The following is a 25,189-nucleotide window of genomic DNA, read 5'->3' as shown; positions in this document are numbered from 1 at the left end:
TATTTCATCTCTTTCAGTAGGTAATTTTCTAGCATTACTTAAAGATATTCTCTGGAAGTAAACTGAAATTATTTGTTAGATGTTCTAGCAAAAAATTAAGACAGAAGTCCTTAAGATTAATTTTGGATGTTTACAAGCTTAAGACAGACTAAATTGTATGAACTGGCATCTAATTTTTAAAACATTTGGTTATTTAAATGTTTTGGCAATATTACTGAACACATCAGGAAGAGTGAGGAGTTAAAGGTGAGAAATCAGATTTGAGTGACTGAATTAACTTCTTGTCATTTTCTACCAAGGTCCAACATACTTTTTGAGTCTTTGGGACAGTTTTGGTCACGCAAAACTGATATCTTATATTTGAATATATTTAAAAAACCGAGTTAAGAATATAATACTGGTGATTATGCTATGCTCAAAAGTTATGACGTGTTTGGAGTGTGAAACATCAAATCTGGAACTCATTCTATATGTTAAATTACGGACTTGTTCTCTGATTTGAAATACAGGCCCTTCTGGAGTGAATATCTGTCTTAACATCTTTTCCTAAATGCTGTAATATACTTTAATTAAAAAAACAAAGTAATACTTTCAGCCCCCCCTCTCCTAATAACTGCCTGAATAGTTATTAAAGTAATAATTATTACTTTCGGCTAGTAAATAGTTTTAAATAGCTAAAGAATTGTTACGTATGCTTAACTGCCAGATCAGGAAGAGGTTTTGTGGTAGCTACTAAGACAAAGAATTTTCTTGCTCTTTTTTTTCCTAAATATCTTGTGCATTGTGTTCAATGTTTGACCTTTGCATCTAAATGAAATAGTCTAAACTTAGTCACTTCATTTATTATTTTTGTATTGTTTCCTTTTAGCTTTTATTTTCATGTATGAATTGTTATAGGAATTGTTTTAATTTTGGCTGCTGGATCCTATTTTGATGTCAAGACACTGTGGTTTGAGATCAGCTTGAACTCCTCCTTTCCAATAGTTTGTTGCTTCTCTATTAATTTCATTTGGTTTTTGGTGTCAAAGTAATATTAATATGCTGTTTAAGAGAGTATAGACTCTAGTTCACCATACAGGCACCAAAATGTAATTTCAAAAGGGAGTACTGAAATTAGGGACAAAAATATAGCTTTCTAGTAGAAAAAAAATAAAAATAAAATGGATAGAATGAGTGACCCTCTCAATTTAAAGAACATCTTAGAAACTTATTAGTGTTTGGTCCGAAGTCCTCAGACTGTTGTCAGAAAGCTCCTTTTGATATGTAGTGTATGACTGAAAGCCTAGTGTTTATGGAAGTTAAATTCCCCACTGCAAAATATGTAAAGCTATTAATTTAGCTTATTGAGGAGTTACAATACAGATTTGTTCAAGGCAGTTCCTTATTCTTAATTAACTTTTTTCTGCAGAACATGGACTATGTGTTTTATATTCACCTATTAATAAGTTAATGCTGTTGATAATACCTGGATTTATTTGTTAAATATGCAACTCTATCTGCATGGGGATATGGTGACCTTGATTGACATTGGTTTAGGTATAGGGCTGTAGAACTTGTTTATCCTACAAGTACTCCATTGTGCTCTAGAGACTTGATATTAAGATTTGTTTATTACACCTAAAAATGAATTAATTTGGGTTTTGTTGGTTTCTAGATAGTTTGAAGGGTTCATTTATGCTGCTTTCAGTACGTAAATACTCTGATTTGTTGAACTTTTTCTCAGAAATGGTTTTGACAGATTTTTATCAAGTGTAATGTTCCCTTGTGCAGCTGAGAGCTCACCTGCAATATGATTGCTACATATATATTAAGCTTCATATGCTCGATCAAGTTCTTTCACAGAGATTTTTCTCAGAAAACTGTACACGCATTCAAATATAATCTGGGTTGCAGAAAGAAGAGACACTTCCCTCTTTCTTGAACATTCCAGCTCCTCATGGTACAATAGCTATGCACTTAGTGCCTTTCCATTGCAAACTGCTTTCTCCAGTTTGTATGATATCTACTCCCACAGTGCTAAGTAGTGTAGTTTAATTAAGGGAGAATATAGCTTTCTTTTAGGGAAGTAGATATGGGAAATGTGAACATTCCTTTAGTAGAGCAAACCAAACTTTTTTTTTTGCTTATAAATTTGCCTTAGTCATCTCTGTATTTTTCTCTAATGTTTTTTTCAGTTTATACTGGGGAGGAGAGAAATTTCCTGAAGCAAAGTTTATGCTTTATGAAACCATGTTCTGTGTGCTAGAATAAATCTACGTACTTCTATATATACTAAATTTGAACTATTATAATTTCAGCTTCCATTGTTCATCTGTTTTCTTCATTCTAGCTTATTTTAAACCTCAGTTTCTTACTATGAGATTATACATAGTTGTAAAAATAAGTAGATCAAAATTATAACTGTTGCTATTATTGTTGCTATTTGATCTGAAGTTAATATATAAATATAATAGTTCAGTCACTTAAGTCTAAGATGAAAATTTTTTTTGGGTTTAGCATCTATTTGAATCTGCCTGATCATATAATTGTTGAAATCATAGTTAGTTAAATCCTAAAATAAAACAGTAAAACACTTTAGTCTCCTTGGATCTTAAAGGGTTCAAAGTAAATGAAACGCTAATTGTTAATTAGTGATTATGACATATCAATGTAATACTGTGTTACAAATTTCATATAAGCAGTCTTTTTGTAGTCAACAAGAATACTCTCCTAACAAAAATGTAATGAAGATCAGGAATAATAGTTTGCACTGTCATTTTTTCATGGAAATAGTAATGATCAGTTAAATGTGTCTGGCTCTGCACTCCTTTAGATTTCTCAGTAAGTTTTCAATGTATATTCCTGTTTTTGTATATATTATTCTTTGATTTCACATATATTGCATGAAATCAGTTTGATGTCTCACATTGCGTTCTTGCATCACATCTAGTTCTGTATCCAAATACATTTTTTAAAAACTATTTATGCATGTCGTTTTGACTTTCTACTTCCTCCTCTCTTCACCATAGCAACCAGAGGTTGGTGCATTTCTTGGATCTTTTTTCAGCCTGTATTGTGTCTTATATTCCTGTGACCTTTGTATGTTTAAAAAACATTCCAAACTTTACTCACCTTACATTCTTACAAGAAACAGATCTTAACATCCTATTGAATAACTTACTAATTTTTGCTACCTCTGCTTTTTTGATATATAGATATGTATGCTGTAGTTTTAGAGACTATGAAGTTAAGAGTCTTCCCCCCCACGCCCCACTTTGTTTTTTGTTTTGCAGCTTAGAACTGTGATTTCAGACTTGTTTCAAGTATTTGGTTAAAAAATCTAATGTTCAGTATGTCTTGACAGTAATGGCTACACAGCTTTGGATATAGTTTTGGTTGGTTTTGTTATTTTTTTTTTCCAAGTCTCTGCAACAGTATTTTCTATTATAGTTAACTTGTGTTTTTAAATATACTCATAGAGAATTACAGAAGTACTGCCTTTATGCTTTATAACGAAGCAATGTCACCTTAAACCAAAGTATCAGTTCTTCTCAGAAAAGGCTTTTATTGTGGTAGTTCTCAGAATAAAATTACAAGGTAACATTTTGTAGATTTCTCTAGGGCATAAAAAAGGTTTTTTTTTTCTACTAGCCTTCAGATAAAATGCAGCTCATCATTTAGAAATAGTTATGCTTCTACGTAAGTATATTATTTTGTTGTTTATGTATAATATATATAATAGCTATGAATGTCCTTTGATAAAAGCATAGATCGTGTCTGTTGAGTGCCATGTATAAGTCAGTATAAATCTGTGCTGATTTTTAGTTAACTGGACACAAAAAATATTTTGAACATTTACCAGCCATGTTATTATTTTTAGCTTAGGTGCTTGCATCTATTTTTATATCATTTTTATGGTAAGATAGGTTTAAAAAATATAATTATCATGTGAAATCTCAGTATATTCTAGATCTCAATCAAACTGAAAAAGTGAATTGATAGTAAAGCAAATTCTAGATGTAAAGTGTGTGTCCCAACCATTTACTAATGAACAAATTATGTTGGTACTGATGATCAACAACAACAAAAAAAATCAACATTTTAGATCTAGAATAAGCTCCTGGATTTCTAGTCTGTGTCCTGTTTTTGCAAGTGGACAGCGTAGAAAAACATCCCTTCTCAATGTTTGAGATGGTACTGAATATAGTTCTTTTTTGGAAATGGCAATGGCACAAACTCTCCAATATTTGGGGACCTAACTTCTGAAACATTAGTCTATCTTTTTGACTTGTAACCTAGTGGCTATTTCAAATGCTTGAACCTTTATGGAAAGAAATATAGCTAAAAAGAACTGGAAAGCTTTGAAAGTTGAATTTTACGCTTCTTCAGTCTCTAATACAGAACAGCCCTGGTTATCTACTATGTTAGTGTGAACGCTTTCATAGGAGTCATAAAAACCTGAAGGCTCTACTTTGAAGTGAGAAACTGCTGTATAGCCTCCCTCCTTCCTCTTGTAGTGCAGTGTAAACATAGTTGTGTTTCTGCCCAGGTTGGCTGGGCAAGAGGTGTTTTGGCTCCAGCTGCTGAATAAGTTTGAAAAGGCAGCAGCTGCTTCTTTTCTTTCTGAGAAATGAAGGCTTAACTTTGTAAGTGGATAGATAAGATCACTATACCATTTGTCATTACTGTCCTGATTTTGAATGTCAATCAAACCTGTCAGTCTAAAGCCCCCTCACCCCAATTATAAAATGTGACATAATTAATATTCTCTTATGATACAGTATTTCTTCTCTCCTTATCCTCAATTTAACATCAATAAGGCAAGTTTTCTAAAGCGTGTTATAAAAAAGAAGATGAAAAAAATAGTATTTTTTTTTTAGGGCTTCATGGTCTGAACTATGAACATCTTGATCCTGCCTAACAGAGGCAGACCAGTGTATTTGGCTGCAGGCAGAATTCAGGCCACTTTCTGTCCTGGAGCTGTTCAGCACTTTGTACCTCCATGCTAGTGGAAAAGAGGAAGGGAAGGGCAGGAGAAGAGCTGACAAAGAACCTTCACTGATGATTGTATAATGTTTAGAAGTCTTGATTTCTGAAGGCAGAAACCAGAAAATTCTCCAAATGAATACATGGTATTCTCTCATTCTCCTTGCACTTGGTTTTGGGTAACACGGAGTCATCGTATAGATTGTATAGTCACACTTGTTTTTGTTTTGACATGCACAGAAGTTTTTCTTTCTTACTTAAAGGTTCATCCACCCAGAATGCACAGATACTTTTTTTTTGGGGGGGGTTGGGGGGGAAGTGGGGAGTGTTTTTTGTAGGATTTTTTTTTTTTTTTTCCTCATGTACTTACTTGATGAAATTCCCTCCACAAATTTACCTCCCCAGGTAAAATTCTGGTGGGTATATGTCTTTGCTTCTTTGGATGCACGTGAAGTCCAGTGGAACCCTAACAGAAAATAATTATAATGGGTAGATGGAATTGCATCTACCTTCTCTTTTCCATAAAACACTGTTAGCATTGACCTGTTCACAATCCCATTTTCCAGAGTAAATATGAGAAGTACAAGAAACTTTTGAAATTACTCTTTCCAGAGTAAGCATTGGAAGTACCAGAACTATTGCTAAGCAATGTTTAAGTGGACAGTAAAATGTTTAATAACAAAATGAAACAAAAAATTCTATGATTCTATAAAAAACCCAAAACAAACAAACAAACAAAAAGTTGATCATGTTAAACCAAAACACAACAGCATGCTTGCAACCCATGCATTGTGAGTGTGTCGAATCGTGAATTGTAAAGGCCCCAGAAAGCTACATTTGGAGATGCATCAGACAGTGTTACAAGGGAAACGGGTGGGACTTAGGATGAATAAGAATTGATTGCCATATGGAGAGATCTTTATGATAATAATGTGGTTGTTGGTTGCTTCAACTGCGTTTATGCTTTTATCAGCTACGCTGTTGCCAATATCTCTAAGCATCTTACTGCTTTTGAAAGAGCAGCATTTATGCAGTGAAACTCCAGGACACTATTCCAGGTAAATGATGGTGTATGAATAGAGCATCTCATTGCCCACAGTATGAACATCTATATAAACAACTATTAGAGAGAAAGAGATTAATTGGAATTAATTGAGACATGTTATTTACGTATACTCATGTAACCTTGCTATTTCTGGATTTGCGAGAATGAAAGTAAAGATCCTGCACCATATTTGTATGGCAACATGCTCAGCTTTGGGGAAGGACATGTAGAAAGGAGCGTGGTAACTTACTGTGTACCTTAAGAAATGGCAGGGACAAACATACTGTGGTATACTTGTGCTCTGTGCCAGAAACTGTAACTGCAGATGTTCATCTGGATAACAGATCTCCAAGAGTTTCAGTTACTAACAATTTTTTTTTTTTCTCAAAGTAATACTGGCATCACCATGTTGATGTGCTTTTTTACTTAGGGAGGTGGGTGCTACAGAAGATAATTCATTGTTAAACAACTTGTTTTAAACTGTACCTGAAATCCTTCTTGCCTCCTGAAGGATGCTTACTGCTGGTTGTTTAATGTAGAAAACTACGTCTTGTCATAACTCTCTTTATTTTTGTTTGTTTTCAATGATACTTCTCTGACATTCTCTCTGGAATAGACACATTGCTCTGTCTCCCATACTGTCATTATGTATACTCTTCCCTGTGACAGCGGGAATTTTTGTTTGTTTGTAAGATAATTACCTTGTGTATAAATTCACATTACTAGCTGTTGCTGCAGTTTCATGTATTAACTTATTCCAAAGTGAAGAATTTGGGTAGGATGTAGGTTTCTAATGGACCTTCAACTGCAATTTTTTTCTGCATCTGAAGCTAGACTTGCTGTTGAAAATCTGGTGTCCTTTTTATAGATGTTCTTGCATCGCCAAACTTTTTTTTAAGCATAGTTAAAAAAAAAAAAAAAAAAAAAAGTAAATTCTGCAGATTAACTGTCATTTATCAATAATAAAAGAAAACACACATTTTTATCATCAAGGCAGCCTTCTGACTAGAAATAATTTTTAAGAACTAATGTTTCTCTAGATATGGAGATTATTCTTTTGCTGAAATGGAGCACTTCCATATCAACAACTTCCTTAGAAAGTAGATATAAATGTACAGGAAGTTATTCTCTGACTGAAAAACATTGAGTTTTAGGGCAGGAAAAGCAAGAGATAATGCAGCACTGAAGTGATTCTTGTAGAAGAGACAGGGAACATTATCAACACACAACAGTTTGTTAATAATCTTGTTAGGGTTTTTTACTATTAGTAAATTATAATGACTGTGATCTAGACTATGTGGATATAGTATTTTGTCACAGAAAGGCAGATACATGTTGGATTTCCTACTGATGTTTCCTTTTTTCAGTTACGGCAAATTATATTTGGAGTTTTAGGGGAGACCAGAGGACTTGGGGATAACTTTTTTCCTTACCCCAGAGAAAGAACAATATTGAGAAAACCAAGGGCTCTGTCTTCCTTTAGCTTGTTATGAAATGCAAGTATGCAACTATATATACAGTTGCTTTCCTTTATGGTTTGTTTTAGCATTGTGTACTTGATCTGAATTCTTTTGTTATGTTCTTAAATATGACACTGATTTTCTTTCAAGGGAGTACAGTAAAATTACCATCAGAGTTTTGTAAAGGTGGTTTGTAACTTGGGAGTTGTATAAATTATTCTTGTTATTTTACTAGCATTTAAATTAGATAATAACGAATGGCGAGCTAACCTTCAGTTTCTATCACGTGACAATTTTGTAAACACTATATCGTGAGCTGTGAGCTCACACATTTAAATATTTGTCATGTGATCCGGAGAAATTCCTGTCTTAGAAAATACAGTACAATTGGGTCATTAAAGCCTAAAATATGTTAGGATTTCTCGAGTTGCTAATGAAACGTCTTCTTTTCAAAGCTGATGAACGGGACAGATGACTTTTGAAACTAATTGTAATTCACTGAGGCACCTTCCAATCTATAAGAAAGTTCACCTCTGCTCTGCTCCTGTCCAGCTGTTGTCTTGAACAATTATCAGCAAGTTATTGTTCTGGTATGAACCATGTCATGCTTGAAAGTGAGATGAAAAAAATTAATGAGGATGCATGCATGCTAGTTGATGAAGGTTAAGTAGATACAGTTACGCTCTCTGCATTCTTTACTGTGACTGCTGAGATTGAGGCAATGCACTCTAATGAGACCACACAAACAAATGTGCTGATTGACAGCTCTTGATTTGGCAATGAAAAATGTTGGCTGAAGCCATATTTTGTTTAAGCCAAATACTCGGGTTGCTTGTGCACATAAGGACTTTGAGTTTAACTTATGCTATGGTGCATTATTGTTTTTTCCTTTATTCAATTATATAAATCAATTTCATTGCTTTTATTAGGAACAATGTATATAATTTTTAGTGAGGTTTCCAAGGGAATCATGCATCATTTAGTGATTATAGCAAGGGAATACTGAGGGGTTTTTATATTCTTGCTAGGAAAAAGGGCTTAGTACCTTTTCTGTAATTTAATTTCAAAAATCACAGAGGATTTTGTGTTGTAGATTTGATAGTCCAGTATCAGTGATGTGCAGAAACACTGAACAGTTTTTCTACAAAATTATAATCAAAGATAAAGAGGTAGAATTTTTTTTTTTTTTTAAAAGGAGTGTGTGTGTCAGATTCAGCATACGAAACGTAAATTATGCCAGACAGTTGATAAAATTTTGTTTCTTTTGAGAAGATGATAATTTTTCTAACCAAAGTAAATGTGATAGATTTAACCTCTGGACGGCAGTAGGATTGCCACTGATCCAGTATTAATGAAAAATGGGATTAGCTGCAGATTTATAAAACAAGTAAGTTCAAGAGGAGGTATGGAATACCAAAAAAGGATGCATTGGACTATGAGGCTATTAGTAGAGTTTCTGAAGTTCAGATCAGTTTTGGGAATCATTATTTATTAAATGGTCTCAATGATTTGTTGCATATGTTAAGAGAAGGCTGAACTTTGTGATGGCAGAATTTGGAGGCAATCTCAACTTGAAGGATTTCAAAGGTAAGAAGTTCAATGAGTAGTAGAAACACAATTAAGTTAAATTTGGGAATAAAGCCTAATACTTCAATATGATTGGTAAATTTTACTGTCACTTTTAAGTCCCTCAATTCTGAGTGGACTTGTTCTAATTAAATCAAACCATCTTAGGATACTTATACTACATATATAATCTACAGAGTAAGAGCCATAGGACGTTTTTGTACAGATCTTAATCCGTAACTTCACTTGTCTGTATTTAAACAGAACTTTTTTCACAAAACAAAGAAATTTCAATTCCATGTTCACGTTGCTAAACGCTACTGTATTTGCGTAACTGGTGTTTAACAGCGTGCTGCTTAGCCCAAAGGGTCTGTGTCTGATGGCAGGAGGAAGTAAGAGGATGGAAGTGGGAAGAGGAACAGACAGATGGATGGATAGGAAGAGCTACTAATAACCTTTATGCTAAAGTTCTGTAGCGGTCATTAAAATGTTTCTTACCATCTTTGTGTAACCTTGCTAGCATCCATCTACTAATACTTTATTATGAAGACCTATAGCAGCTGGCTGACAACTTACAAAGTGGCAGAGTACCGGTGGTGGTTGAGAAGGGAGAGAGTGTGAGTGCAAGTGCATCACAAGAAAGCAAAAAACCTGGTAATAAATCATCTGAGAAAAAAGTTGCCTGAAATAAACTAACACTTCTCTGGTCCCTTCAAATGCATTTTATATTATGTAAGAGCATAGCATAGAACTTGCCTTTCCTTGTGGTCAGAGTATCAGAACCTAAACTAGGAGATTCTTATGCCCAAAACTTAACAGTGAACACAAACTTGAGGTTAGTGCTAGAATCTGTGATTTTTACTTGGGTTTATGTACCCATATGTATATGTATGTATCAGTTTTTACAAAAAAAAAAAAAACAAAACAAAACAAAAAAAAGAAACCAACAAACAAACACCCCCCCCCCCCAAAAAAAAAAAAACAAAAAAAAACCCCAAAAACCAAACAAACCCACAACAAACCAACCCATAAAGAAAGAAGAGCAGAACAAATCCTGGATTTCACAGAAGTTTTTCCAGTAGTGAAGCATTGTCGTTAATATGTTTACAAGTCACGCTTTATAATGTGACTTTCAGTTCCACTGTCCCAGACTCAAAACAGATTAAATCACGGATGCATAGAAGCTGCTGGTATCATCAGGTGAAGAGATTAAATGGATTTGAAATCTTTAATTAAGAAAAAGCAAAGATCATGTCGTAGCGCTAAGATGTTCTCTTATTCTTTTAGAAGAGCATTAGGAAAGAAAAAGAACTGTTTAAACCAGGAGAAATAGGTATAATCTAGTCATGAATAAATTTAAACTGCAGATTGGTTCCAGTCATCTAGATCAGAGAGGTTCAGGCACACTTACCTTGTGAATGCATCTTGAAGAAAAAAAGCTCAGTATTTTGAAGGTAGACTTAACAAAAATATGAAAAATGTATATGTTGTGCTTTCATACAGCAGTGAGCTGGTCTTTGGACCATGAGAGTTCCTATTTTACATTTATTAGATAACACTATAGTTAGTATTACTATTGCAAAAATTTACAAGTAAGGGATAGACTTGCTTTCCTTCATCTTCTCACCCCTGTTCCCATACACCACATAAGGCAAATATTTATGGACAGCAGGTGCAGCAGTAGTGTGTGAGGAAGAGGTTGGGCTGCAAATTGCAGGCTGCAAATCCTCAGTGATTTGGCTGTTTCATGACTTGCCTCCCAGGTTTCCCATCTTCCAGAGGGAAGCTTACAATGAGTAAGCAGTCTTGGTCTGAAGGTTCAAACCCAAGCATTTGAACTGCAAGTCCACTACTGCATTCAGATTGTCATTCAGCATAATGCCATCGTCTTGGAGATCTAGAGATACTGCACTGCCTCATTACATACTGGTATCTGTTGACTTAGGTTGGTAGAATTGACCCATCCAGGTCTCCAGCCATACTTCAGGTGCTTTGACATACTTCAGGGGCTGATGTGAGGAAGTGCTATTTATTATCTCTGATTTCCTTGGCCTTCCACTGCCTGTGTAACTTGGCAGTCTGCTTATTCAGTTTCATTCAGGATGAAACCATTTCTTCCCTAGTAATCCTAGTTTGCTGTTCTCTTCCCTCTGCCCTTTCAGTTTGGAGTCCCATGTACTGCTCTTTCTTCCCACAAATTAATGATCAGTCCTTTGTCAGGCTACTACTGCCCCCTCCTTCTTGGTGTATGAGACCCAGACAGTGCTAAGAAGTGACAGTGGTAGCTTAGTAAGTTTTTTGTCACTCTTATGTCACATCATTCATTACTGCTCTTGCACTTCCCCATCTCTTTTGCTGCTATATCCTTTGTTTTGTTTTGTTTTGTTTTGTACAATCACTTGATGAGTTAGATTGAAAGCCTGATCTGGTGTTTCCCTGCTGGAAAGATCTTGAATTGTTTTAAATTGAGATCAGAGGTTAATAAAAGAGTTAAAAATAACTTCAGAAAACATAATACCCTTTGAAAAATCTCTGTTTGGCAAAAGTACTTACAAAAGCATACTGTATAGTGTAATATGTGTTCCATGATGAAATTACTTTTACATAATGACTAGTATAAATTGTCTTTTTTGTGAATACCTTGGAGTACTGTTCACCTGTAAGGATATGTAGTAAAACACTGATTTTGAGAGCTAAGTGCTGCTAAGACATTATGAAATGAAAATAAAGCCATAGTTTAAAGGAAGGAGTTGAGTTTTTAATGGAATCATTTTTCTGTCAGATGTATGTCTTCAACTTAGCTGTAGATATAGATGGTACTTGTTAACTATAAATCTTACACTAACAAGACCAAATCAATTATGAAAAAATGTTTATCTTATCAAAATGTTACAGCTTACAGTTCTGAGACAAACAACCCTCAAGTAAAAATAAATGTTTAATTGAAAACACGTAACTATTGTTTATAATTTAATGTGGTAGCCAATTTTGTGAATTTTTGTGCCATATTTCAGTGACAGATGAATCTGGTGCTGCTCAATAGGAGGTCCAGTTCTCTTTCTTGTTTGACATGAGTGTTACATGGCTGGGCAGTGAGCTGAGGCAGGGAACTGACACAACTGAAAACTAACTCCTGGCATTCACTATACGGATGAAGTATGAAGATGAAGTATGCTGGTCAGTATAAGGAGTCAGGAAAAAGGGTGGAACAGCCTCTTTCAGATGCAGTGCCAGCTTCTGCTCAACTGGGATTGTGGGATGGTGCTCTCTGAGCAACTGAGCAGGTGCATTTGTTCATTGATGCTGAAGGCAAGGGGCTGGCCTGACTGATGTCTTCTGCCCTGCTCCTGGTTACATGCTGCTTTTTCAGAAATTGTAGGAATATGTAGCCGAGAGAAAAGCTGAGTGTGTGAGGGGAGGAATGGGCGCCTGTCTATTACCAGCAGTGCTCTGCTATGTCTCCATACTGTGATTTGTAGAGTCATAGACTCACAGAATGGTTTGGGTTGGAAGAGACCTATAAAGGTCATCTAGTCCAACCCCCCTGCAATAAGCAGGGACATCTTCAACTAGATCAGGTTGCTCAGAGACCCATCCAACCTGACTTTGAATGTTTCCAGAGATGGGACATTTACCACCTCTGTGGGCAATCCATCTCAGTGTTTCACCACCCTCATTGTAAAAAAATTCTTCCTTTTACCTAGTCTTAATCTATCCTATTTTAGTTTAAAAGCATTAGCCCTTGTCTTGTTGCTGTAGGCCCCACTAAAATGTCTGTCCCCATCTTTCTTATAGACCCCATTTAAGTATTGAAAGGCTTCAATAAGGTCTTCCTGGAGCCTTCTCTTCTCCAGGCTGAACAATCCCAACTCTCTCAGCTGTTCCTCATAGGAGAGATGTTCCATCCATCTGACAATGTTCGTGGCCCTTCTCTGGTCCCATTCTAACAGGTCAGTGTCTTTCCTGTGCTGAGGACTCCAGAGCTGGACACAGTACTCCATGTGGGATCTTACTAGAGTGGAGTAAAGGTGCAGAATCACCTCACTTGACCTGCTAGGCACGCTGCTTTAGATGCAGCTGTCATGTCCCGGATTCCTGCCCGTAAACTTTTCCCATAGCAGAAGAGAGGGAAGCATGACTGTCACATCTTGGATTCTTGCCTGTGAAGTTTTTGTGCCACAGGAGAGAGGGAAATGTGACTCAGATTCACTGATCTGTATTGAAATAAAGGTGCAACAGCAGTGATCTGTAAATAGGAAAAAAATATTCAATAGCGGTAGCTAAACTTGAGAGGATACAATTTGGTATAAAGTTGGGTATTTTTCACCTCTTCTGTGGTTTTCGTATCTTACGTTCTGAGAAAAAAAGGAGGAAAAGAGAAGGATGGATAGATATCAGTCCTGGTTCCAATGTTGGTCCAGCCAACAGGGGTTTCTAGGTAAGTTGATTCTGGAATCCTTGTTTCCTGGAGCTTCCTCTTTTATGCTCATTGTTTATCATGGACTGCCCTTCTGTCATGTTGGCAGTTTTATTTCAGGATAGAGCTCAGAGGGTCTCATTTCAGGTTTTTTTGTGTCTTGTGAGTGTTTGAGACATTTCTCAGAAAGGCTCAGGGGATCTCTACCCCCTGCTCCCTTACTGAGTTTCGTCTCTTACCATTGTCTTCATCCTTGAGCAAACAATGCTTTGCTTCAGGGAATTAAATGTTAACTATGGTGCTAGGACTATCTGTTCAGGTTGTTCTTCAGGTTGATGTCCTGCAGCAGCCCAGGATACAGTTGGCTTTCTGTGCTGTGAACTCACATTGTCAGCTTATGTCCAGTTTTTCATCCACCAGTATCCTTATGTCCTTCTCCGCAGGGCTGCTCTCAATACCTTCATCCCTCAGCCTGTATTGAAACCAGGGCTTGCCTTGTCCTAGCTGCAGGACCAGGTATTTGGCCTTGTTGAACTTCATTAGGTTCACATAGGCCCACTTCTAGGGCTTGTCCATGTCCCTCTGAATAGCATCCCATCTCTCAGACATGTCAACTGTACCACTCAGCTTGGCGTCGTCTTACAGACTTGCTGAGGGTGCACTCGATCCCACTGTCTGTGTTGTTGATGAAGATATTAAACAGTACTGATCCCAATACAGACCCCTAAGGGACACCGCTTGTAACTGATCTCTATCTGGACATTAAGCCATTGACCACTCCCCTCTGCATGTGACCATCCAACCAATTCTTCATCCACTGAACAGTCCACCCATCAAATTGATATCCGTCTAATTTAGAGAGAAGGGTGTTGTGGGGGACCCTGTTAAAAGCCTTACAGAAGTCCAGATAGATGACAGAGGTGAGACTGATGGGGTCCCCCTTTCTACCCTTTTTTGGGTGCAATGTTTCCCTTTTTCCAGTCAACAGGGACTTCATCTGACTGCCATGACTTCTTGAATATCATGAGAGTGGCTTGGTAACTACATCAGCCAGTTCTCTCAGGACTCTGTGGTGCATCTTGTCAGGTCTGATAGACATGTTTGTTCACGTTTCTCAGATGATTACAAACCTCATCTCTTACAGTGGGGAGGATTTTGCTCTCCCAGTCCCTGCCCAGCAGTCCATCCACTTGAGAAGTGTGAGAAGAAAGGCTGCCAGTGAAGACTGAAGCAAAAAAGTCATTGAGTACTTCAGCCTTCTCCTTGTCGATTGTTACCAGTTTGCCAGTTGTGTTCATCAGGAGGGTTGCACTTTCTTTGATTTTCCTTTTCCAGTTCACATCCCTGTAGAAGCCTTCCTTGTTATTCTTTGCATCCCTTGCCAAGTTCAGCTCCAGCTGCTCCTTGTTCTTCCTGACTTCATCCTTACACAACCAAGCAGCATCCCTATACTCTTCCCAGGATACCTGTGTTTTTCCTTCTTGCTTTTTAATTTGGCCAGCAGGTCTCAACTCGGCCATGCTGGTCTCTTGTGTTTCTTGCTTGATTTCTTACACCTGAGGATTGAGAGCTCTTGTGCTCTATGGAAAGCATCCTTAAAGATCTGCCAGTTCTGCTCCCTTGTCCCTGACGGCAGTTTCACAGGGAGTCCTATCAACTAACTCGTTGAAGAGCTGGAATTTTGCTTTCCTAAAACCCTTTCCTAAAGTCAGGGTCCTGACTTTACTCTTTGCCTGACCCATATCCCTCAGGACTCTGAACTCCACACCAGTGCATGACCGCTGCAGCTCAGGCTGCCTCCAGTCTTGACATCACTGATTAGCTCACTTCCATTGGTCCAGTAACGCATCCCCTCTGGTAGGGCTGTCTCTTTCCTGGCTTAGGAAGTTATCTTCCATGCATTCCAGGAATCTCCTGGATTGCTGTGCTACTTTTCCAGCAGGTGTTGGGGTGGTTGACGTCCCCTAAAAGGATGAAGCTGCTTCAGTGTTTCATTTGGTGATCTGTATAGTTTTCTTAGTACAAATATTTACATGAGCCAAATAATAATGTAGATCAATTAAATTTGTGGTTAAGATAGCATTTTTTTTTTTTTTTTCGTAATGTCTGATGGTCCAAGTATTTGGATTTAAAGTGAGATATGCCTAACAGGACTTAGATGGGAAAACGGTCTGGTTTTTCTCAGTGTAAAACCAGAGTTTGTGTATTTTTACCAAAGTTTAACCAAAGTTTTAGTTGATGTACACTGAGTATTTAACTTCTGTTATGTAAAATAGCTCTCTGCTAGCAAACTTTTCAATCTCAAAACAGATGCTGTCTTTCAGCTTTGTCTGTGAGAGATTTCTATCTGAACAATAAATGTATTCCACATTTATAAAAAGATATTTCAACTGTAAATATATAGTGAACTACTTGAGTACCTTGCTGGAACTCATTCTAGAACTGTAATCCTCCAAATTTCTTTCATCTTTTAGGATGGAATAGTGTATAACTTTAAAGACTGGCAGTAGTACAAAGAACTGAATTTGTGTCCTGTATATAATGCATAAAATGAAGACAAAAAAAGGAGATTGTTACATTTATGGACCTAAAAATATACATATTGTTTTAACTGGTAACCATGAAGTATGTGCAATAGTACAAATATATCAGACAAGCTCTATCTAAACCTCCCAGGGCAAGGTCATTTGAAAGTAATGGAATCAATGGTCTCTGCATGTTACTATTTATATCTGAAGCCAATCTATTTTTTTTTAATATTTTGAAAAGTATTCTGACTTGTCTTTCCTTTGTACTTCACAGTATGTGTGTGAAGCACAATTATAACTTTTCTTGCCAATTAGATAAATTTAGTGAACAATTCAAGATTTTTTTCAGTGATTATTTTGCAGACTAGTAAAGTTTTTGATTTTTTTTTTTTTTTTTTTTTTTAAGAATTGAAAATTTAATGGGGCGGGGGGAAGCTTTAAACAGGAAATGTAGGACAGTTCTACTAACTCTTTAGCTGCCACACTGTGTGTTCTACAAAGTTGAGTTTTGGGATTTTTGTTTGGTTTTTTTTTCCCTCCTATATTCTTCCTACTGCTGTGGACTGTGCCTGATATCCTCATTTTATCCTTGTTTTTATTTAAAAAAAAAAAAAAAAAATCAAATAGATGTCTTCAGTGATATTGCAGAATGATTTAGATCTAGTTCATAATTTCTTTGCTATTTCGAAGCAGATCGTCACAAATAACTGTGCCGGTGAACTGTGCAGCTCAGTATGGAATCTGCAAATGGAGCTGATGGCAGCAGTGTAGCATCACAGTCTAGGAAATAGACTTGTCAGTGTCCTTTTTTGGAGACTAAACTTTGTTTTGTTGCATGTCATATTGTGGAACAGTAGTTATGGAGTTGTTAAAACAATCCCAGTCTTCAAAAGACTTTGTTCTGTAAGTCAAAAGACATGTATTCTTTGTCAGGCCTTTGATTTCAACGCTGGTAAGGGCATACCTGGAATACTGTGTCCAGTTCAGGGCTCCCTGGTAAAAGAGACATGGACATACTGGGGAAAGTCCAACAAAGGGTCATGAAGATGATGAAGGGATGGGAGCATCTCATCTATAAGGAAAGGCTAAGAGAGCTGAGACTGTTTAACATGGAGAAGAGAAGGCTCAGGGGGAATCTTTTCAATGTATATGAACCACCTGAAGGGAAAGTGCAAAGAGGATGGAGCCAAGAACTTTTCAGTGGTGCCCAGTGACAGGACCAGAGGCAATGAGCACAAACTGAAACACAAGATGTTCCCCCTGTTACATCCCGTTACCTGTTACATTGGGCAACACTTTTTTCCTGTGAGTTTGACTGAGCACTGTCATAGGTTGCGGACTCTTCCTCCATCCTTAGAGATATTAAAAAAACATCTGAACACAGCCCTGGGCACCTGGCTCTAGGTGGGCCTGTTTGAGCAAGGGTGATTGAACCAGATGACCTCCAGAGGTCCTTTCCAACTTCAGTAATTCTGTGATTTGTAGCAAGTTATTCCACACTTTTGCTTTGAATAACTAAGAACTTTTGCATCATTTGCTATTCAGGCACAACTTTATCTTCTATTAAAGATCTATTCCTTTGATTCCAGAAAACATTTTGGATATAAAGAATGCAGGTTTTTCAGTTGAATATCCTACTATGTGGGGCACAAGCTATCATTTACTTCTGAGAGTTAGACTTCTAAACAGATGAGGTAGGCGTCTACTTTCATTATGAGACTCAGTATGAGTACATCCTTTGAGCTCATGCCCCTTGACTTGTTTTTTCATTTTTCAGAGAAGACAGACTGGAAGATGACTGTTGCCTTAGTTAAGAGGGTAGGAAAGGTGCAAGGTCTTGTATAATTTTCTGTGTGCTCTGTTACTTAGTGACAAAATAGCTCCACTGAGTGTTCTATAGATTTCTGTGTATGTAGTTTTCAAGTTTCATCTGAACTAGGAATTTAGACTTTTTAAAACAAATATTCAGATCTGCATGTTCCTTTAGAAGCTTGTATTACAAGAGTATTTTGTTTTTATTTAGTAGGATGATGTATTTTAGATTTTTTTTTTTCTTTAGTATAGAGATGCACAGGTATGATTTTTCTTACATAAGGATTGCGGGTAGCAAATCATATCAATACCTGTGGCAGAAATGGAAATAGTGGATGGCAATTAATAAATGTACAGATTATTTCAGTGGCACCTACCACAAATGTTATTGTTTGAGATCTGTGGAGTAGCTACGTAGGAGTTGATTCACATTTTTATGAAATGGTATTCTGTAGGCTTCCAACTGTGATGTTAAATTTGTAAACCAGTCCTGATTTCAGTCAGATCATTGCTGTAAGTGGAGGTGGTTGACTACAGTTGAATTTGTATATGGACGCATGTTTGAAGGAGAAGTAATCTTTCCAATAGTTAGAACTCCTTTGACGGATTTCTCCATCTGTACACTGTTAATAATGATGTGAAATTGTGGACATAGGAGGAACTGGGAAGGATGTGAGATGAATTCTGTGTTTCAGATGCTGGTACTTGAATGTGATAGATATAGCATATAGACACAACTTAAAAGGATGTGTGGCTCTTGATATGTAACATTCCTTTTCAGTTGTATAATATAGAAATCATAGAATGGTTACGGTTGGAAGGGACCTTAAAGATCATCTAGTTTCCCCCCGCCCCGCCATCAGCAGGGACACCTTCCACTAGACCAGGTTGCTCAAAGCCTCATCCAGCCTGGCCTTAAACACTTCCAGGGAGGGGGCATCCACAACTTCCTTGGGCAACCTGTTCCAGTGTCTGACCACCCTCACAGTGAAGAATTTCTTCCTATGATCTAATCTAAACCTACCATCTTCCAGTTTAAAGCCATTTCCCCTTGTTCTATCACTACCTGCCTTTGTAAAGAGTCCCTCCTCAGCTTTTTTGTAGGCCCCTTTCAGGTATTGGAAGGCAGCTATAAGGTCTCTCCAGAGCCTTCTCTTTTCCAGGCTGAACAGCCCCAACTCTCTCAGCCTGTCCACATAGGAGAGCTGCTCCAGCCCTTGGATCATCCTCATGGCCTCCTCTGGATTCGTTCTAACTGGTCCATATCTCTCTTTTGTTGGTGTGTCCAGAACTGGACACCGTACTCCAGGTGGGGCCTTACAAGAGCGGAGTAGAGGGGGAGAATCACCTCCCTCGACCTGCTGGCCATGCTTCTCTTGATACAACCCAGGGTACAGTTGGCCTTCTGGGCTGCAAGTGCACATGGCTGACTCATGTTCAGCTTCTTGTCCGCCAGTACCCCCAAATCCTTCTCTTTGGTGCTGGTCTCAAGCCACTCATCGCCTGTATTTATTAATACAGAAGACATGATTTTGAAAAAGTCAGTGGTTTAGTATGATGGTCCAACTTCTGGAGCCATGAGAGCTGTCTGTGCATTTTGAGATCCCCTGGTTTGATTCTTTCATTAATATGACAACGTCTTACATCTATTTGCCTCCATAGACACCTCCTTTCTGCAGCAGCTGCCCACTCTCACTGGGCTGCTTTATCTTTCTCCAGTGTAAGCAGATGTTTCCCATTTTCTGTCCTCTGTATACTTTCCTCCCTGCTCCTCCCCAAATAAAAATCTAATTGCTCAATTTATTTGATTTCCTGTTAGTCTAGATATTTACTTCATCTGTCCATATCTTTCTATTATTTTTTTTTTTCTTTCTGCCCCCATGGGCTTTTTTCCTTTTTTCTTGTTAGAAGTAGATAATAGTTTTGTGTCTTTTTTGTGTGGTTTTTTTTGTTGTTTTTGTTTTTCTCCTTTGTAAGTTCATAAGCAAATAAGATAAATATTTCTAGAGGCAGTAGGAGGTAGCAGAGTTTTCGTTAGAAATCGCGACATTTCCAATAGGCAAGTAATATGTATCCTCTGCTTCTTATTGCTGCCAACTACATAAGGATGTGACCTGAAGTCTCCTGCAGAAGTATCATGTGAGTTTACAGTAATTTAGTTTGTTGCTTAATTATATAACTCTACATACAATTCCTGCATGAGTTCCTACAATAAATATGTTATATGCTTATACGTTTTTCCTTAGGGTTGCAGTGCCTTAAGTATTGCTGTAATATTGTGTGTAAACCCCTCCTGGATGAAAATTCCAGAGGGAATTAGCCAGTTCATTTGCAGCATTGTTTCTTGATTTGAAAGTTGGGAGTTAAAGCAGAGCATGTTTAACTGCTGATTTTTTTGTGTGTTTGTGTATCTATGTATTATCTCTGTTATAAGACCTGTAATGCATACTTTCTAGTTCTGGAAAAGACAGTAGGGGCTCTTCTTGAAGCATAAACAGACAAAAATTAAAGCTTTAGTGGTAACCTCCTTTTTATCCAGTAGATCAAATATCACTCTGTTCCTTTTGAATGTTGGGTTATTGAGTTCTCACATTGGTGGTTAAAACCTACTTCATTTGCTTTCACGTGGTAGTAAGCAGAGTGTGTCATTTTTCCTGGGAAAGGAGAATGCTAACCTTTCTGTTAAATATGTGCTAAAAGAAATTCAAGGCCAACTGGTTGTTGTGGGTAGGATGGGGAGAAAGACAAAAGAGGAGCATTGTGGCTTTGTAACCCATCTGCCAGGGCCCTGGATATCAGTCCTGCTTCTAAGGATTGCTTTATGTCTTAGTTCAGTAGTTCCATTTTTCAGAATACCAGGTTTTTTTCTACACTTTGTCATATCCTCAAGAGGATCATCATTGTACCTTGCAGCTGTAAAGTACTAAAAGTGATTTGGGAGATGACTCAAATTTGTGTCTACGCCAGCTCAGAAGGGACTAGAATCCAGTTCCCTCAATCCCTATGTGAGGTGTTTAAGTTCTTATTGCTTTGGTAGTATCCTAGACAACAAAGCTGAGAGACCTCAAAGAATCGTTTAGTCTGTATCTCAATTCTAGGCAAAATATATTGTGCTTAGAAAAACATTTTTTAAGAATCATAGAATAGTTTGACTTAGAAGGGACCTTTAAAGGTCATCTAGTCCAACCCTGCCTCCAGTGAGCAGGGACATCTTGAACTAGATCAGGTTGCTCAGAGCCTGTGCAACCTGCCATAGCTCTCAAAGTTCTCTCTGTTAAAATTTACGGAAATAATTTCAACTTATAGAATTTCTCCTGATAATTCATGTTATATCTAGTTTTGTCAAAAATCATCAGTGAGCTAGAAATTTTAATCCTATATCTTCTTGACAAGACCTCTTATCTATATCCATCTCCTTCTGAAGTTAGTAGCATATATTTTTATTACGACAGATTTTCTACTCTCAAATATTTGAAATGCGTATAAGTTAATTTGGAACAATCATGCTGCAAAAGCTTAGAAATTAATTTCACTTGTGAAATTGAGAGTTAGATAAACAATAGTAATACATTGAGTGAATAACATTTGATGGTGAAGACTTGTGCTGGCCGGAAGTGGGGGGGGGGAAAGGGGGAGGCGTGGGGAAAGAAAGTTGGGGGCAGAGTGGGGGAGCACAGCCAGATTGGAAGATTGGATTTAAGGGAAGATTTGTGTGGTTTCGGTCTGTTTTATCTGTTTGCATATTGATTGGAATGGTTCCTACTGATACACTATCAAGACTATGCTGTTATTTTAAGTAAAATTCTTATGACAATGTGTGAATAATGAGAAGAAAATTCAGTTTACATGCATTTGGGAGATTCTATTTGTATGAATTATTTGCTGAAATGAAAGAATAAGCCAAAAATTCTAGCGATTAATGTATGTTTATACAATCACTTTCTTTGTGGTATTTTATAATAGGGTGATTACACCATATATTTAAAAATACATCATTTTGGAGGACATGAGGAAAATAGATGTATATTCATTTATGTTCTAAGGTAATGTTAGTTTTTTAACAAGCCAGTGGTCTTTGGTAGTTTTGGTGCATATATTTAGGAAAAAACATTCACAAAAATACTTAAATTTTTGAGATTTGTTATTGTTAAAATCTAATTCAGAATGTTAACCTGGCCAGACTGACTGAAATATGTTGCATGGTATTTTAAGTATGACTTTCACGACCTCAGACCATTCATACAATTAACACCAACATCTTTATTCAGTTTCTATATATTAAAAAACCTCCTGTGTTCTAGAAGGCTAACATAATGACAAATTTGACTGAAGAACAAAAATTTTGAGAATGCAAACAATAAATGCAAAACCTCTGTATTTTTTGGCTGTATGTTCTATGATATGTTATTTTATTTGTAACTTGACTATGCTTAATAGTAAATATGTTTTCTGAATTCATTAATGTTTTCCCTAAATATTAAGAGTTAACAGTGAGTGTATTGATGTTTACTTTGGCAGTAAAAAAAGAGGACCAGAGTTTTGAAGAAAAGAAATCCATTAAGAAACGAATTAAAGAATTAAAAGTTTTGGACCCAAAGATTGCACAGAATCTGTGTAAGTAGGTTCTGTTTTTATGACAAAGTAATGTTGTTTAAATGTTCCATAAAAATGTCTTTCTCTCTTGTCTGACTGCCTAGTAATCACTTTTTATTTAAAGTGTGTGAAAATATGTACATATGTGCAGTAATTGATGCTAAGACCAAATATGTGAGTTGATACAACTGAAATACATTTAAAAAGACCTAGAAAACAGTTAAAGGTTATCCCTTGATTAAGACTGAAATTATTCTCTTCTGTATATATTGAAGTACAAGCATGCAGCTGTATATTTAATTATCTATCTATATTTTCAACATATTCATCAAGGAATACTGTCTGCCTTGCCTCAACTTCCCCCACCGCCAGCAAAAAAGACAGTGATATCTACAAGATGCCTGGTTATCTCTCATGTCCTTCATAGAAAGAAGGCAATACTCAGTATTATACAGTAATATGCAAATAAAGATCATAAAGTTTTGGCAGAGAGGAGTTCTATAAAGAATAGGTTCCTAAATGCCAGCAGATATAAAATCGGAAATAATTGGATTAGGGTGAACTGTGAATTGGAACTATACGATCTTTAAGGTCCCTTCCAACCCAAACCATTCTGTTATTCTATAAATGAATAAACAGTTTTTATAAGAGCATTTTGGTTTTTAATTGTTTATATGGTTTTGGTTTCTCATGTTGCTTTTTTATGAGAAAGCTCTGAGAAGGCCATTGAAGAAAGAAGTGTAATTGTCACCTCAGCACAAAATACTGTAACGGCAATGACTATCCTGCAGAGTAGTCTTGTCACTAGCTGCTTAGGGAGGTTTTCCGTGATGCTGGATATTGTGCATAATATCTGTATTACTTTGCATAGTGTCTGTTAACCTGTAGATGTTATAGCCTGTTCAGTTGGTGTTTTGTAAGTAGCAAAAAGATTGCTGTTGTCTTGCTTTCTTTGTGATGTGTTGAATCTTTGTTTTAGCAATTTTCCTTGGCTCTTTCCGAGTGCCTTATGAAGAAATCAAAATGATGATATTGGAAATAGATGAAAAACAGCTGTCAGAGTCCATGATTCAGGTAAGGAAAATGACACTTTAAATCCCAATATTTCAGGGCAAACTTCTCATTAAATAGAAACCTGTAGCTAAAAAGCCTCTTAGCATAAACTTTTGGCTAATAAATCACTGCAAGAATCTTTTTTTCTGAGAACTATAGGGTTCTTTTTTGGTTTATTTTATGAAAGTAGCTGACTTTATATTCTCTATTTTCCGCTTTTATATTTTTCACACCTAAATTGAGATTTTTCTTTGGTATATATTCAAACAGCATATGATACTCTGTTTCTTCCCTAGTTTTTCTTTAATTTGTTTCTACCTCTGTCTCATCTTCACAGATCTGCTGCTCTGGTCAAAAACTAGATGAAAAAAGGTTTATGTGGGTTTGGTTTTGTTTGTTTTTTTCCCCTGTCCTGTTAGAGCTGATAAAATCTGTGATCTTACCTTAGGGTATCCATAGTGACCACTTTTCTTCCCTGGAGTTTATTTGGATAGTGTTTTTCCTTTCTGTATTATTTTATTAAATACAGCATACCTGAAAGTGTGTTAGACACCTGGGTACCAGTCCCTACTGAAACAACCAAGAAAGATAAAGTTAGATTTTCAGAAATGTATGCTTTTTGCAGGAATGTTGATTAGTGAAGAAGTAATAGACAGTCATAGAATGAGTTTGGATACATCTGTTCTTTAGTTACAAATCTAGTATTTTCATACTTTAGTAAGAGGATCTATACTGTGACCTAAGGGTGATATTGCAACTTGAATAAACACTTGGGGCTAGCTTTAAACTAGTTAATACAGGTTCTGAAGATAACATAGAGCCACTGAGTTGACTACTAGTTTAGGGATATTTTTGGGGTACTAGTTAAAGAGTTTAATTCTTTCTTCTTAAATTAGGTAAGTATGTTAAGCAAAGCATAACTATGACTTTTTATTTGTCTGACTTCAGAGAGGTTATTTGTATATCCTAACTGGCTGAATTTCCTGTAGAAGAAGAAATTAGGGTCTTTTTTTGGATAGAAATAGGGATTTTTTCAAGACTTTTGAATGGAGAATCCAGCCCAGTAACATAAGTAAATTCTTTTCTATTGATTGTATATCACCAAAGCTATATACTTTCAGAGTAATAAAAAGGAATTTGGCTTAACCAAAGTGTCTACCTTTTCCATCGAGTGCAGGGGAAATTCTGGTGTTAGTCTTTCTGATCCTTTATTGGAATATGGTAGTAAGTAGTGGGATAGCTGTGTTTGCTAGACCTGATTCAGTGTTAGAAGGATTGAATCTTTATTTCAGTTTAGAAGAGTTTTCTTATCAGTAGACCAGGGGATGTTTTTTTTTTTTAAGTAAGAACACAGTTTCTCTCTTGGTTTCTTGGTAAGCAGGAATACAAGAGTCGTAAGTTGAGAAAGAGAGCAGGCTAGAGGGACCCTGACTATTGTCTAGTAGTTATAGTAGTCATCTGCGGAAGGGACAGAACTGAGCTACTGGCTCAAATTATATACCATAGTTAACTATTTGAGAAGCACTCTACTTCCAAAACCTCAGAATAGCCTTTTTTATAAGTAAATATAGGTGTCTAAGTGTTCAGGAAGCTCCAGAGAGTCTGAGGACTCTTCAGATGATCAGATGGAGGGAATCTTAGCTGTGTTCACAAGACATTCATTTGTGTAAGTGTCAAAGCTCCTCATATGGACTCCTGAATTCAGCTGAAGATGAGTCCCACCTTTGAATACCTACCTCTGGCAAGTTTT

At 36.7% G+C, this 25,189-nt stretch overlaps 1 protein-coding gene across 1 annotated transcript in view; it reads left to right on the top strand.

The window, feature by feature from the left end:
* DIAPH3 (diaphanous related formin 3) overlaps nt 1–25,189 on the top strand; it is a gene marked incomplete at its 3' end in the record, with an annotated part of 101,694 nt that overhangs the window by 23,654 nt on the left and 52,851 nt on the right. The window contains exons 10-11 of the mRNA XM_010166671.2: nt 22,312–22,407; nt 23,366–23,460. Coding sequence (XP_010164973.2) covers nt 22,312–22,407; nt 23,366–23,460 — 191 coding nt within the window. The remainder of the gene's footprint in view (nt 1–22,311; nt 22,408–23,365; nt 23,461–25,189) is intronic.

This window comes from Antrostomus carolinensis, unplaced genomic scaffold, assembly GCF_000700745.2.
Source record: "Antrostomus carolinensis isolate BGI_N321 unplaced genomic scaffold, ASM70074v2 scaffold4904, whole genome shotgun sequence".
Taxonomy (NCBI): Eukaryota; Metazoa; Chordata; class Aves; order Caprimulgiformes; family Caprimulgidae; genus Antrostomus; species Antrostomus carolinensis.
This window is presented reverse-complemented; position numbering and strand designations above follow the sequence as displayed.